This window comes from Rhea americana, unplaced genomic scaffold (genome assembly GCF_003343005.1).
Source record: "Rhea americana isolate MKP2758 unplaced genomic scaffold, rheAme1 scaffold_261, whole genome shotgun sequence".
Classification (NCBI taxonomy): Eukaryota; Metazoa; Chordata; class Aves; order Rheiformes; family Rheidae; genus Rhea; species Rhea americana.
In genome coordinates this window covers 304,996-321,923 of record NW_028186381.1, presented here as the reverse complement: position 1 = coordinate 321,923, position 16,928 = coordinate 304,996, and the positions used below count along the sequence as shown (strand labels likewise).

General features: G+C 39.1%; 1 protein-coding gene across 3 annotated transcripts in view; it reads right to left on the bottom strand.

Moving 5' to 3' along the window:
* Positions 1–11,259, bottom strand: part of LOC146594342 (protein phosphatase 1 regulatory subunit 12B-like) — a 90,691-nt gene extending 79,432 nt beyond the window's left edge. For all 3 annotated transcript variants that reach the window (XM_085307671.1, XM_085307670.1, XM_085307672.1), the window contains exons 1-5: positions 11,132–11,259; positions 9,092–9,210; positions 5,488–5,647; positions 3,239–3,383; positions 1,599–1,673 (exon numbers count right to left, since the gene is read on the bottom strand). In XM_085307671.1, coding sequence (XP_085163797.1) covers positions 1,599–1,673; positions 3,239–3,383; positions 5,488–5,647; positions 9,092–9,210; positions 11,132–11,238 — 606 coding nt within the window. In that variant the 5' untranslated portion in view covers positions 11,239–11,259. The remainder of the gene's footprint in view (positions 1–1,598; positions 1,674–3,238; positions 3,384–5,487; positions 5,648–9,091; positions 9,211–11,131) is intronic.
* Positions 11,260–16,928: the final 5,669 nt, after the last annotated feature.

Below are 16,928 nucleotides of genomic sequence, written 5' to 3'. Positions count from 1 at the left end.
GGGAAGTGCAAGAAATAGCCTAGTCTGTTCACAGGAAATTCAGAAAACAAATTCCAAAACCAAAATTAATTCCCAAACAAATGAAATGTTTCCAAACAAAATTCCCTTTCCCCTTTAACAGCAGCATTATCTGGCATGGGTRGTACCATTTTGTTCTGATATACTTTTTGCCTTTAAGCTTTAGATTAAAAAAAAATGACTTGAGAGCCATTTTGACAGTGAAAAAATGTATTTGGTTTGGAACAGCCTGTTTTATCCTTAACAATTGCAATATCTTTGCTTTAAATRACAAATACATGATAAAATGACATTTCTATCCAAAAAATCATATTCACTGAAAAAAAGAAAATCAATCAAGTCTAGAGTCTTCTCTTCTTCCCAGTTCTACTACAGGTTGCTACAGTCATTTAACAAWTTGGAAAGGCCTTTATATAGTGCCACTATACAGAGAATAAGAGGATTGCTGGTCCTTGCTAAACAGGTCCAAAAATGGGCTAGCAGGACCTAAAAAAAATTTATGGTGTTTGTTTTGCTTTTTCTTTTCTTTTAAGGATTGTAGTTATCTGCAAAATCCTGGGGTAATGTAATAGAATGAAACCCAAAATACAACATTGATAGTATTTATCAACACCCCATTTAGGGAGAAGCTTATCGATTTTTAAAAAGATTCTGTGAATGTTAAGGATGCTATTTAAGGATGACAGCAGCTGTGTTATGATCAGAGCTTGAGTTTTACCACCCACATTGTCAGTTCCTCAAAGTGCTTTACTTGGTTTTATCAGCAACGTTCTCATTAAGGATGTTTCTAAAATCAACATTTTAAATGATACTTTATGGTTTYGGGTTTTTTGGTTTTGTTTTGTTTTTTCTTTGTTTCTTTAAAGAAGGTTTGCTTGTTTCTTGGAAACACTCAAATGAATTAATTAAGTAGATCAGATAAAAAAGGAAAGAAAGCCATCCTAAAACAACAGTGTGGCTTGTTGACTGGTTTTACTTTCATCAAGATATTCTTTGCCTTCCTTCTTTCACAGCAGCTTTCTACTTATAACCCTTTCCAGTATCTCCATGGCATTATGAAATGACAGTTTTGAAACCACTGAATTTTTTAGTCTGCAACTCCCTGCAGTTGCAAATTTCTTCTCAAAAGAAATCAAAGTTCTCACTATTGTAAGAAAGGGAGACACAGTAAAAAGTCTTTCTCAAGTACTGACTCCATGCTTCTTAAATACAAACACAAAGTAGACAAGGGTAATTGTTCACTAAGAAAAGAGCAATTTGTGAGCTTGCAAGCTCCCCAGCTTCAAAAGCCCCTAAAGGACAACAGCAATTCTGAAGAYGAATTGTATATACTTCAGAAGTTTACAAAATTCTGTATGTTAATAAGATACCGACTCTCTTGAGAGTCATGCAGTTTTGTAGATTTCTAAGTATTACAAATACTGATGTAACTGAAGACAGTAACTAAATATTTCTCAATGAATAACATAAAAAAAAGCTAGGCCTCAGCTTCACAATTCTGTTGAGATTATAAATTTTAAAGAACACCCATGCATGAAAGGGTGTTTGGAGAGGCAGAAAACGATCGTCCAGGAACTCACCACAGTCTGTTTCTTCTGCAGCATTTCTAAATGCTCAACCAGTCCCTCATCAGCCACGTCGAATGGCGTCTGGCCCTGATGACACATGCAATAAGAAAACAAAAGATGCTATCTAAAATGTCATGCCAAGTTGGCATTAATAGTCAAAAAAGTATTCTTCTCCAGGGGAGGAAAAAAAATGAACATATTCTACATCCTCTCTCCCCAGAGGCGGGGTAACAAACTCTGTTTTAGCTACTTCATTTTAGAGTAGGKAAAGTCAAGCAACGGCAATGGTAGTTTTATGATGCAAACCATGATCAGACCAACCTTAATCGTAGGAGTGCAGTCCCAAGATGTGCAGCCTAACAGTCTGCTGCTGCTGCTGCTACTCAGAACTGCAGTCAGGATTGCTATGTTTGAGTTTCCAGGTTTCTAAAAAGCATGCTCTGCTACTGAGAAGGAACCTGCTCTATAGTTTTATCATGTATTTGAAACTCCTGATAGGCTGCCAGCCATATTTCATATGTAATTAAAGTTCATTTCAATGTAATTAAAGTTATAATCACTTTATTAATACAGAAATAATGAATGAAACCTGATGGCTAGTGAATGAAAAAACACAGATTATCCTGGCCATCTGATCTGGACAGRTAAAAAAACTTGACTAGATTGGGAACATCAAATAATTCAGTGCAGCAGATTCAACTGTGTCTGCTTCATTTCAAGTCTACCATGACACAACACATTCATTCTGAACACAGAGAACATTTGATGGTATTTAAAATAAAACAAATTCCYCTTCTTTTTGAGGCCAAAGAGCTCAGCGCGCTAAAACAGCTCCTCCTCGTAGAACTATTTCTTTCACATGAATTTCCGAAACAGAAAGAGGCACTCACGTCATATAGTGCCACATCTCTTATCAGATTCTCTTGTCTCCTTTCATTCCCTGATGTTGCTCCAATAAAGACATCCCCACTCTCCTACTGCAGAAGCAGCCACGGTACAGCTCATGGTTGCAGTAGGAAGCAGTTCACAGACACTGCTTGCACATCGCAGCAGGTAATGCAACACAAAAAGTACCCCTAGACAAGTCCACTTCAACTCCTGAAAATCCATGGGTTCTTCAAGGAAACACCTTCATGCATTTAGACGAAGAGCTTTTTGCTAATATCCTACCTTTTCTCCTCATTTCTCACAAACCTGAGTGAATTTTTCAATTTTTCCTGTTTATGAGAAAGACAGTAAAACATGAAAGATTTAAAGCTGTGAGTTTCTCCAGGGTTTGCTGTTTTTCAATAATTTGTACTTTAATATTAGCATATTATTTTGCACTCCACAATTGACTGTTTTGCTTAATTTATCAGGATTACAGTAAAGGAGGAAAATGCAGACTAGCATCTATGCTTTATCACAATCTTGATTCTCAAGACTCATCACTGATTTTTTTCAATAATATTTAAAATATCTTTTTCTGACATCCCGTAATAAAAATTCTTTGTTTTCTGGTGTTTTTAAATGCTCCACTCCATACGATACGGGCACTGCTCACCATGTAACCTTGCCATACTGTTGGATTCAGGGATAGGTAATAAAAATTATATGCATCTTGCTATAAATTACACCACATAAAATGTGCCAACATCTTGTGCTTAACCAACCAGTTTGTTTCTGATGTCCATATCGCACAATGCCTCAGCCAAGATGGAGCAAGCTTCTTTCACTCCCCAGTGTGCAGCAGCATGAAGCGGTGTCCAGCCATCGTTGTCTTGGACATTCAAATTAAACCCAGCCTGAATCAAAAGCCTTAAAAAAAAAAAAAAAGCAGTATTGATTTCTGCCCATACGAGAATGACTCTGCACAGAAGAACTCACACCTTGAGCCACAGTGTAGGTGACACAGTAAACAATAATCCAGTAGTTTCTTAACGTGTTATTCTTCTATGCAATATTCCAGTTGATGTGTCCACAATCATAACAGAAAAGGGGGAGTATAATGACAAGACAAGTGACTTCTCTTGCAGGAGAGCCAGGTAAGAAGCAGAGATGTTACTGACTGATTGACAGCTGTGCAATTTGTAATTTAAACAACCCACATCTCAGGATTGCCAAAAACGCATTTTTGCAGACTAGACCTTGCACAGTTAAAGCATGTCGTATCTGAGTGGACCTGCCTGGGAACACCCTCACCACGTATCACCCTGCATACCTTCCACTCAGTCCCCCTCTAGCAGACCAAAGCACTGGTGTTTCGTAGCATCTGAAACTTGAAGATTTAAAAATAAAAACAAACAAAGAAGAAACAACTGTAGCCTGAAACTTCACAAGCATATTTGCACTAGCACGCGAGTGATCTGGTGAAAGCACTGAGCAGTTCATGCATCAAAACTGCTATTTGGTTGTTTCAAATACTGAAGACCATCCCAAGGGAATTCTGTAAGTCCTGTAAAATTGCTACTGAAAATTTACATTGTAAGGTTTTCACCACCCAGAACCGTCTTCCTTCAGCATAGGGGAAATCCAACATGACCTCAGAATTGTATTAACAGTTTTGAAACTCCTACAACTTTACACTAATGCATTATTGTGTTAAATAAAACAGTCATCATACAGCAGAGCATTTCTCTGTGAAAGAAATTTAAAATCAGGTGCTGACTTTATGTTGATTTTTCCAGCTGGCAAAAGGGAGGAACATAGCTGTTAAGAGACTCAAGGTCACAGACAAATTCCATGTCTCATTTGAGAGTTAGCTAGCTCCTGGCTTTCAGCCCTTTTGGTTTAAGTCACTGAAGTTTTATATTTGAACTTACAGGGTGGCCATAAAACATGTAGGAGTGAAACAATATTAGCTCTCAGTCAGATCTGTTTACCATTATAACATTTAATGCTGAGGGGTAGCTGTCCAGAACCAGTCAGCTTGCAAACAGTGACTGCAGCTTTCGTTGAGTACTGGAAATACAACTCTCCACCAGACCAACACCCCAGTTCCAGGAGATACTAGATTTCTATTCGACATGAGCTGTGCTAAAGTAGTGTTCTTGGGCATGGCACAGGCACTGACAGTTCCTTTTTCTCAGACAGCTTATAACTGAATTATAAGCTCTAACAAATGCATATAAATAGGGATCACTGAGGACAACAAAACTACTAGAGCTTGATAAGCAGCAGCTAATATGCATCAAGTCACGATACAAAAAAACCCTATAAAATAGTCAAGACAGATGAACATTTCCGGAAGCCTTTTAATCCAGACAACAGAGTAGCGTTGCTACTTATGGGTAGCTCCACCCATATGTAAAGAGCAGAGCAAAAAGATTTATCATTGGAAACCTTAATTTGGCCTTACCTGTAAGAATAATTACTGCCAGGAAACACTACATGGGCAAACTGACTCTCATAATAAGCTTTTTAGCATCACAGTACTACTACTGTACTGTGATGAACCATTCTGTAGTGGGATCACTCTGCACTGCTGAAGGTTGCAAGAGCAGTAGCATTAAGTGGTAGGTGGTGGTGAGATAGGAGTAGGCACTGCATTTTTCCACTAGACTGACAAGCTGGTCATGTATGCTGGTGGGATGCTCGCAACTGTCAAGGAGCGTATAAGCTGAAATACTAATACTGTTTAACCTGCTAGTCCTAAGAGTTAGTGCTATTATTCAATGAGTGAAAAATTAAACCTTCTAATTTATATCTCAGGCTCTGAAAAGCTTTCATCACTCTAGAGGCCTAGAGGAATGAAAGTGAATCTTCTAGCTCTTTCTAGGTGAAGCATTTGTGGTTGGGCACATAATTCTATAGAGCCCTTTGAGACAAAGCAGCCTAGAAATCTCAGTACAAAACAAATCTCTCTCAGCGACTGGGCAACCACCCTTAATTTAATGCACCCAGCACAGAAAGGAGTTCCTACCTCATGACTTCAGAATAGCCCTTTGCTGCAGCAACATGAAGAGCTGTGGCACCTGTTCGAGGCTGCTTTACATCCTCAATTCTCCCACTGTTCAGCCACTGTCTGGCATCCTGCAGCATTTGCTGTTCCTCTTCTTTCCTTGCCAGGTCTAGATCTACACCTAAGAAGGCCAAGCATAGAACAACGGATTATTAAATGAAAGCTTATGTATTTATTAAACCTATACTATGTTTTGCTTGCTATACAATATTAGTAATCTCTCCGTAATCCTTCCTCTATTCCCCCCATCCCCCCTCAAAAAAAAAAAAAAAATCCCCAAAACTCAGCACAAACATTTTCCAGGATATAGAACTCATACATCACTGAAAGATACTTCGAGGCTGTCTTAAACTAAAATTCTGAAAGTTGAGCCACTTGTTGCAAACCAGTCCGATTACCCAGCAACCTAGCAGCTCAACTGTGAACCAAAAATGGATGGAAAGATTGTATCCTAAATATATAGCATCCCAAATTTAAATAATCAAGCCATGAACAACAGTTTTGCCAACTTAATTAATTAATTAGTGTGAGTATAATCTACCATGTAAATTTGGAGAGAAGCCCCTCAGACATCTCCAAAAGCAGCAAAACGTCAGACATATATTTACTTAAAACTCAGTACAATCAACTCCTACTGCACCAGAGCCATTTATGCTATGCAGAGAAAAAAAATGGGGGGGGGGGTGATATGAGGCAAAAAATTCTACTCTGATAGCATAAAATATCTGCTTCAGAACAAGTTAGATCAAGTGAGTCCATTAGTTCAGATGTTTGAGGCTTTCTGATAACAAGGGGGACAAGTTTCCCACACTAGCAAACAACTGTTACTAATGTGCAGAGGCCAGGTGGTGCTGGCTGATGGACTGCTTCAACTGTCACTAAACCAACATGAGGCAAAACTATTTTAGCCTTGTTTTAATAAGTGGATATGACAAACTGAAGAATTTTTCATGTTAATGAGGTCATGTAAGGATGGCATACCAACCAGAAGTATAGTACAGCTTCCATACAGGAACAGACTAAACAGGCCAGAGCTCTTCCACTTGGAAGAAAAATATGAAGGGGTGTATGACAGACATCTCTAAAAACGAAGAATGGTGTTGAAGTGCAACTGTCCCTAGGGATTAGGTCTCTCAGTATAARAACAAGATGATTCCCAGTAAAATTATTGGGCATTAGGTTTAAAACAGAGTAGAAAACAAACAAAAAACCCTACTTATCAACTCAGAGTCTTAATTATGAAACCCACTGCAGCAGGATGCTGAAAGATTAAAATCCAAATGTCTTCAAAACAAGGATCAGACAAATTTACAGAGGGATAGCAGCACATCTGTGGCTACTGAACAGATTTTAGCTACACATGCTAAATTTTTCTAAGGAGAACTGTGCAACTTCACAAAACAGAAATCCATTGGGGATTCATAAGTACACAGAAAGCCCAGGTGGCTGAGGAATTCCTTAAGGCACGGTGGTTGGAAGCTGGGAAACTGTTAAGGATAAGAGTTGTACACCCTTATCCTGTTCTTACAATTTGCCCTCCAGCTCTTACAGTTTACCCTAGGCATCTGCTTTTAGCTATTGTTAAAGACAGACTACAAAGCTAGGTAGACATTTATCTGAAGTTTTTTAACACATTTATCCCAACAATTATGATCCYTTTAAAGTGTGCCAGTGGAAAGCTTCTCAGTGGGGACTGATGGCTCTTTAAGGACATCCTAACAGGATACCACTAATATGGTGAAGCAAAGAAAAAGCCAAACATAATCCTAAAACATGTCAGGCAAAATATCTGCAATAGAGAACAAATTATTGCCTTTTAAGATCTCAACCATGTTACTACCATGTACAGTTCTTATTACCCACTTGAAAGAGACACAAGTTCATGCTGACATAAAGAAAAGTGCTCTATCTTCCTGGTGACCTAAGGTAGCCTGACTGCTAAGAGGTGAGAGTGCTTTGGACAGCCCAGTAAAGTGAAGGCTGACTGCACAGAAATCTGCTCTTTAAATATGTCAGCAGAGTAAACATAAAGGCAAAGAATTATTTAAGCTTATCTCAAGGTGGCTTGGCAGAGGGAGGAAGGAACAGAGAGTAAGTGGTCATAAACACAGCTAGGCTAGGCCACAAACTGAAAATTTTATATTTGCTAGAAGGAATATGATCCTACATCAAATTTCCAGTTGAGGCAGTAGGGCMAATAACACAACTGGCTTTCAGTCAGACAACAAACTCAATGGTGCAGTAACACAGCTGACTAAAGTAGCAAGTGACTGGTCTCTTCCTAATTATACCTGAAAATAACTTCTAAAATAAAGTAATTGCCATGCAGCAAAAACAACATATCTGTTAAAGAGGACTGTCCTCCTCTACACAAACAACCACAGCACCAACCTAGAATAATTTACATTGGAAGGGACCTCTGTGTCCCTAGCCCAACTCCCTAGTGAAAGCAGGGGCAACTTCAAAGCCAGATCAAGTTGCTCAGAGCTGTATGCAGTTGACTTCTGAATACCTCCAGTGATGGAGATTACACAAATTCACTGGGTTCCAGGGTCCAGGACTGCAGCACTTTCCTGGGAAATATATTTTTTCCCCCTTTATAACCAGTCAGAACTTCCTTTGCTCAAATTTGTGATTTTTACCTCTCATCCTGTCACWCTGAGAAGAGTCTGGCTTCATTATCTTTATAATCCCCTTCCAAGCTAGTGGAAGGTAGCAATTAGATCCTCCCCGTCAGCCTTCTCTCCTCAAGGCTGAACATGTGGTCTGTAACTCTGCAATGTGACTACATTTTGGATAATTTGGTTCATATCTGCCCAATTTGTCTCTGCTGTTTCATCATTTCCCAATAAGCTGAAGTACATCCATCCTTCGAAAACATTCTTGATGAACTTCCTGGATGGGCTTTCCTCCTATGTAAATGTATATATACCTAAACCTCTGCAGATGAGTATAACAAAATTTTTTATATTGTTGAAGCATTTCTAAATTTTGACTCACGATACACTGTTCAAGTCACTTGTAGCAGTGATGTTATTGCAAGGACAGCACAAACAGGAGCACGTCAGAAAGGCGCATCTGGTGAGAAAAGAGGAAGCAGCAGAGCAGGCAGGGTACAGAARTCCAGAGAAGGATCAGAATAAAACAGAGTGGTCCAGGGCAGACACAGTTATTTGCTAGTCCCCACTCTTGAAAGGCATATGGATCTCGCCTCAATATTATTTTATCAATTTTTAGTGAAACAAAAACATTTATTGATGTTGGAAGTCAGAAATAAATCTTACTTTGGAAGTAAATGGATCAAGTGGATCAACTTTTGGTATGCGGTGTCTTGCTTTTAAGAATCCTACCAAGGAGGACACAGAACGCACACTGAGCTTTCACTGTCTGGCGCCCTAAGCCTTCTGCATTTGCTTTAATGCTCTACTACCAAAGCAAAATCCTTCTGCTGCCTCTTGGGCCAGATGTTAGCTCTCTGTACCTGTAGGCAGACAGCCTACAGAATTTTCTTATAGAAACTCTTACAGGTCTAATACACACATTGTCAATCCCATTGCCAATTTACCTTGCTTCTTTACTTGTTCCAGAAGCAGGTCCTTCATGGCTGCTTCCTCTGCGATGTCAGACGGGACTTCACCTTCACTGTTCACAGCAGCTACGTTGGCTCCATGACTAATTAAGTACCTACATGAATGAGACCAATGTATTACACCTTGTGAACAGGCTTCAGTGCAACTTGCACAGTTAATCAAGTGGCAGAACAAAATAATTACCTTTCTTATTCACATTCAATTATCAAACAAGTGTTTCAAATACTTATCAAATTTCTATTCTAAAGATGTTTGTTGTTAACTATGTGGTCCTCTCTTCTCTGCTCAGTGGCTTAYGCTAAAAGTTTCTGTTTCTCTATAGCCAACTAAATCGCCTAGTTCTGGTACTAAGATAATATGTTAATCTTGATTTTTAAAAGGAAACGAGCAGAAAAGACAAGCCTTGTTTCTTTTCACTTGCCTCTTTACAACTAGATCAAAAGTTCATTCGAGAGAAAGCAATGTCTTGTTCAGCCTCTCAATCTTGTCATAAGTACAATATAAGTGGAGCAGGTTTTGTAAATGAGAGTGACATATTTTATTAGAACAACTAGCATTTAGGGAAAAAAATAAACTGATACAAGATCACCCAAGTCAAGACTAAGAGTTGACCCAGGAGGAGAACAACCCAGAAATAACTGAGATGCAGAAGAACTTTCTTTGGATCTCTTTTTATGGAGGATAATCTTGATAGATGTTATTGTTTTTCTATATTCTTCTAGCCTATGATGCAGCCTTCATTTCACAAAAAGATTTCAACCAGAAAACTACCATTCAAGTGTGCCAAATCTTTGGTTCCAATTATCCCACCACTCTAGGTCATAGATTTGAGCACCTCTCAAAATCTCAGAGCCACCTGCTGGTACACAAAAACAAGTCTGATATGAGTATCCTCTCCAGGACAAGCAGAATATTAGTCCTATGTGAGCATAATGAATRCTCAGATCAGTTGCAGAATATCACTTCAGTCCTTGAAATTGTTAAGTCTGCCAAGAAGAATCGAACTTCTGTTGGGGGTCACTTACAGTAGGACACTGACTCACTTTAAACATCAACTGGACAAAAGTCAGTTATACTTACGTTCTCTTCTTTTATATATACATATATTTTTAGAGTGCTAGTACTAGATTTCACTAGCCACAGAATTTCACCTCMCTATATTGATACTGAGTCTAGTAACTTGTGTTCTAAAAAACTCACAAAAAATACAATAACAATGTTTTCATTTTAAGTGGGTTCATTAACTGGTAGTTACTTTTATCTACTCCTCTATCTCTGTCACGTAGCAGAAACATAGCATCTGAATTTGAAGAAAAAGAAATGATGTTGTTAGCACAATGGTGACTGAAGCCCAGAACATTGTGCTTTTCTCTCTAAAGACTACAAACAGAATTTGAGTACAGGTCCCATAGCTCTACCTACATTAAGGAAAGCTAGTTACTTTGCAAATCCTCAGAACAAGGGTAAATCCATCTCTGAATTATTTTATACTGTATAATATATCTAACATTTGCAGTTTACAGCAGTAAAGCTATATAAATGTAACTACACTAACATACATTTCTGTGTCATACAAGTACAGAATTACTTTCGGTCAGAGAAGCAAATCCCCAAACCTCTCTCACGTAACATTTAAAATTGCACTTAGGTTTCTCGTTGACCTAAGCGCACAGCAAAGTAACTCYGCAGTAGTGGAACTGTGCTTCATTACACTTCTTTATGCATTTACGTGCCTGCCCTGTGTTTCCCTTTTGCTTAGCAGGTTTTAGCAAAAGCATCTGATAAATCTACACAGCAGCATTTTAATGGGACCAGCAAAAGGCAACCAGTTCCAGTTCCATCTTAACCTGGACAAATTAAGAGCTCAGTAACAGGAGAAATGCATCTTCTCCATTTTTGGCTTGGCTTCCAAGATGTTCTACGAGTTATAGAGCAACAACCAGTTATGTACCTGCCCCAAGGAGAAGGATGCAGAACATGTTATAAACACCCCCAACAGCCTGAAACTCACTCACTCTGCTATGTTCAGATAGCCACATGATGCCACTGCATGAAGAGGGGTCCAGCCCTCATTATCCTGCTGGTTCACATTGGCTCCGTTTTCCACAAGGAATTTCACCATGTCCAGGTTCTCATCTATACAGGCCTGAGGGAGAAGGGGAAGGAGGGACATGAAGGGAAGGGGAGGAATGAAGAGAAGAGAGGGAGGAAAAAAAGAAAGTGATTTTGTTAAAGCAACTGAACAACTTCCATTAGCAGTTTATCAGCAGCAGAGGATTCCTGGGCTGAATTTCCCACACTATTATGAAGTTGTGAAATAATACGAATTTATTTCAGAGCTTTCAAAAATTAATTGTAACTCAGAGTCCCTAGGTAGCTTCWTATCAACTGATCTCTTGTTTTCTCTCCTCCACACTACTATCTCCCTGGAGCAGGGCAAACACTGTAAAATGACAACTCTGTATTTGTCTTAGGTATGACATCAAATTCCTTTAAGCAAGGCAAGTTTTGTATTTATTTGGATTATGCTGTTCCCCCCAAACATCAGTGAAATAATGCCAGAACASTCATGAAAATGAGATATGGCTAATGATAGGGTTAGGCAAGAAAAGTATGATTTCGAGACAACTGAGTAAATCAGAACATCCCTCTACTGGATAATGTCCTTTACAGATGTCTTCAAGTAACCCTTTACAGAAGTGACTGCATAAGAAAGGAGAGAACACAAAAGGGCACTTTTAGTTTAACTTCTTTATTCAAGTATCTATTCATTTTCTAGACTATAATAAAGTACAACTTCTCCTGCTAGCAGCACAGAACCAAYGAGCTACTGAAGAAAACGGCATCCTTTGCCAGTCGCTGTGCTAATTCCAAAGATGGCATTTAGAGAATCCTACTTAGTTTTGATGCTGCTGGAAGAAAACCTTGTTAGATTTTCRCATCTCAGCACTTCTATTAGGTGGAATTCCTCCTTCCTTGAATTCTTGGCTACAGCACATGCTGTATTTCGCTTATGGTTCACCAGAGGCTGCTATTTAAAGATGACCTGGCAATTTAATACATATGTCCAAATGCAGTTGCACCAAGCATGACTAGGAGGCAAAAGGCCTGGCTTTTACTTCGTGTTCATCTACAGGCAGAAAAGTAGTTCCTCATTATTAAAGACTGAATTGGACTGGTCAAAATTGTTCCAAAAGACAGCACTTGATCCTTTTACATAGCTTGATGTGGGTGATACGGAAGTCGGATGACTTTAGATGATCCTTCTAAGAAGAGCAACACTGACGATCCATTCTTACGTTGTTAGAGGCAAGTAATGAAAATGAGGAAATTGTATTTAACAAAAGAAAAAAAGAGATAATCCTGTATTTTCTAACATGTCCATCTATGCTGAATTGCTTATTTCAAAAGAGATGTGCCCTAAAGTAGGCTATCATATTCTTACTTGCTACTTGTATTGCAAGTGAAAACCCAAACTAGACTTTTACAGTGCACACACAAGTTATTCATACATTTGTTTAGTTCACAAGTAATTATCCAAAAGGTCAGCTTTTAAATTTTTTTCYTTCAAAGAGATCATGCTCTGGAAATTTCAGTTGCAATATAGCTACTTGGCAAATACCAGAAAATGCCTGGTAGGTCTACCATGCTAGCAAAGGAGACCCGGAGAGCAGACTCAAGCACCCAGATCCAGACCATGTTTGTGCTGAAGTGTGAATGCTTTCTGGCCCTGTTTTAGGCTGCTTTAACTCAGTCTTTGCCAGAAAGAAGCACAGGCATAATTCTAGAAGTAGGTTACTCCTGGGACTACTCCAGAAACCRAATGGATGACACTGCACCTGGATGGATGAAACATCCACCATGCTCAATCCTCCAAGACTTCCACAACCTCTGGCACTAAACCTCATTTCATTTTGTAAACCCAGGTCTGGGGGGCTTCCCTTAGATTATTTCAGTCACTAAAGCTGGAAAAAAAAATCCAACTGAAAGCAATCCCCCACCTCTCAATTTTAACCAAGTCTTGGGGCCTGAATGGCATCACATTTTGCTCAGAACAGGACGCCTGAGMCAAATATTTCTGCTGAACCTGATAGGCATGGGGGAACTAGTATGTGCCCTGTACACAAGTGATTCATTTTAAGACATACTCTAGATGACAGGCTCTCCAGATTTCCTTAATCCTGCATATTATGCAAGCATAATTTTTTAAAGATTTGTCCTTAACAACGCATTCAAATGCAGTAAACAGGTAAAGCAAGCAATGCACACAAAGTAAAAATCCCTTTCTAGTTCAAGGAATAATTTTTAGGAAATCTGAGTCTACAAAATTCAGAGCTAGCCTGTATTTTATAGCAAGCTATATTTAGTGCGATATAGTTCAATTTTCCCACAACAAATCTCAAATAAATTACTCTTACTACTTTACTGATGAATTATTTACATTTTTGACCTAGAAACACAATCATTACACACCCCTTATTTAAAAGAAAGCAATTTCATCTAGAAATGTATTGCTCTATGGATAATCAAGATGAGTTTGCCCATGCAATGGTTTCTTTTGAGGATCATTGCTTCTGGCTGACTAAAAAATTAGAGCCTCAGAGAAAAATTTTATCCATGCAGCTCTGACAAAACAGCCAGGTAGGAATTTCACACCTGTGCATACTTTCTGAAAAGCAAATACAGCATTTAGCAGTATTACCTGCAGCTTAAGTGCAAATCTAAATTTAGGCTCAAGAATGTTTTCATGCCATGAGCTTTGTATGTATTTGATAGATAATTATATTTACATCRCTTATCATTCAAAGCGCACAAATAGCTACCACCCACTACATRTGCACATACTGGGAACAGGCCAAGAGAAGAGAACAATCTTCCCTTGAACCACTGGATTTACTGGGCTCTGAAAAATATCTGTTTAGATGCAAGAAAAGGAGCCCCCACACATTCTTTCAAATTTCTGCCCGGGATTGCCCTCGTTCTTCAGTCGGTCCTCATCCAGCGTGGTTCCTATGGAATGCATGCGAGGAACAGAAGGGATAATGGGATAAATCCCCACCTGTTCCCGCAAAGAAATCGGCAGTAATTCGATTCGCCTGGCTGCTGAAGACATAAAACGATGACAAAGCAACTAAGCTACATGGGTGCTGACAACAGCAGGCATAAATTCATTCACTTCCCCAAAGGAGCCATAACATGAGTATTTTCACACTTGCTCTTCGAGTCTGCCAGGAAGAAATGGTTGGGTGTAAAGGTGCATTAAAGCCTCCACGGAGCAGCAATGTAGTCTTTAGTATCTAAGAAAAAAAAATAATCCTCACTCCACCCTTCAGCACCACGAAAAGCTGCTGTTCATGTTGTGAACAAGCAATGAGACATTGCTTGGCAAATATTTATTTAGTTAGTGAGTTATAAGGATAGAAATGAGCGCAAAGTTGAGTGGTGTGAAAAAATCTTTAAGGAACTGAGGCTGAGTTAACATTAACAGGTATAGATTCCGTACCTGGTACAGATATCAAAATGTAGGAARTGTTTTTTTGTGACAATTATTACATAATACTAATTATACTGGCCAAGGTTTTTAAAAGTGCTGTGGAGAAGGTATTTTGAAAGTTGGCATTCAAAAATCAGCTACAGAATAATCCATATCTGCTTCTGATAAGTATCAGGTATAGGATTCTTTGCATCTTTTTTCTTTTCTTCTCTCTCTCTTTTTTTTTTTAAAGTCAGAAACCCTAAAAGAACGCTGCTTATATTTTAATATGCTATAACATATTTAACCYACCTTGGAGCAAGGATTAGGAAGAGAACAGTTGGGATAATGAGCAAACACAGCAAGTTCTAAAGATCTTCTGAATCTTGAGATCATTTAAAAAGATGTATAACACTTACAAGAGATTAAAACAGCCCCTTTCAAGGGTTGCAATCTCTCTCTATGCATACTTCTAAGTATCAACTGGGTTACATTTCTATATTGACTCAGAATTCRCATTTGTACACACGTTACCGGTATTAATAGTTTCATACATGAGATCATTTTACCAGGCTATAAATTASAAAACAGAAGTCTTTGCTGTTTAGCAGTTCTCAGGGACACACACTTGTGCACCTCAAATTTTAAGAGCCCTGAACGCTCAGACCTTGACAGTCCTCCAGAAAACACGCGTTCTACGCTTTATTGAGCGTATCTGCCAAAATACCACGACACACCACATAAAAGTGCATTCCCAGAGATTCAGAGGATAAAGTTCATCTCCTGGATAAGCAAATCAGATTTCCTGGGGTTAAGGGAAGAAGGAGAAGAGGAAGAAGAGGAAGTAAAGGGACAGATGTGTCCTCTTTTAAATACTATTAATCCCACAATCCTAAATTTAAGAGATTGGATAGGTTTGGTAACCTGAGAGGATCTATTGGTATGCAAAGTTCTCCTCTTTGATTTGATGTAGTGTTTCTTGGGAATATAACAACTACATCATACAGCAACACTAATATAAAGCAGACATTTTTAAACACCCCCCCCCCACACACACACACCAGGTGGAGGAAAGAAAGTCAAAAACAAGTCAGCTGAAAATTAACACAGTCTTTTAGGTGGGTAGTTATCTAATGGAGGAAACTTCCCTCCCCTGTTTTGCATACAAAATTAAGCTTTGCAGAAAGAAAAATACATGTTCAGATACATATTCTTTCAGTTTTAGCTACTGCTAACCCTCAGCTGCTGTGGTTTCACATGCATCACCTGCTGCTAGTAAAGCAAGGTAACTACAGAGCACAGCATTTCAGCCTTTYTTAATTCTATTTTTTCACTCCTTCTTTACCTTTTGTCCTTAACCTGTATGAGATATAAGGAGATACCAAGGAGATGAGACAGGCGGGGAGGACCCAGTGGATACCTTTCCCTCTAGTCTGAGCTCTTCAGCAGGCCAACCTCTTGCAATGCTCGTATTTTTCTTGGCAGTTGGTTAACTCCAAATGCCTCTGGAATAGCATTAACGTATTACAGCTTGAGCAGCCTTTGATGCAAGCTGCATCCAGTGCCYGGAATTACCCACTAACCACTCGCAAAAAGTTGGCTCAGGCAATTTAAATCCCTGGCATTGCTGGGCAAGTCTCCATCCTCAGCTCATGGTGTTCCTTCTGCTCCTGGCAGGGGACCAGCTTGTAGCAGTTTTTCCATAGGGAGGAAGTGCTCAGTTTCTAAAATTTGCAGATATTGCATATTAGCTTCCCCCTCTTAGATAACAGGTGTAGACCTAACGGCCAGGGACACTCACTGCATTTTTTTTCTTTTCTTTTCTATTTTATTTTTTCAATAGCTACTGCCAAAGCACTCTTCTTTGAAGCCTGAGCTTTACATCAAGATAATGAAAAGGAGAAACTGGGAAACACATTACAGAACAACTTTGCAAAACTCTGCTCRCCTGGCAAGGCTTGTTCAACTACTAGGAAAAAAAATCCGATCTTTATCTTGAATGAAAGCTCATTATTATAATGGCATTGCTAAAGTTTGCTCCTTCCTCGGAGTTTGCAGAACACACAAGTGTTTTCTTGCTTCTGATGAGGATCAGCAATGCAAAAGCTTGAACTGCCTGCCGAGGTATTTGTTTGCATATCTCCTGGGCGTCCCCCATAAGCTGCCCTCAGAAAAGGGCAGCTAGAAAYAAGGCTATTCAGACTAGCCTTGGACCTAGGCTCTGAACTCTCTCCAAACACCTTTGCTTCTGATGGAAATTAGGCACCAAAACATTAGTCAATCTAGCGCAAGGTCTCTCAAACAGGGGCTGCATGAAATTTAGTAGACCCCTGGCCCAG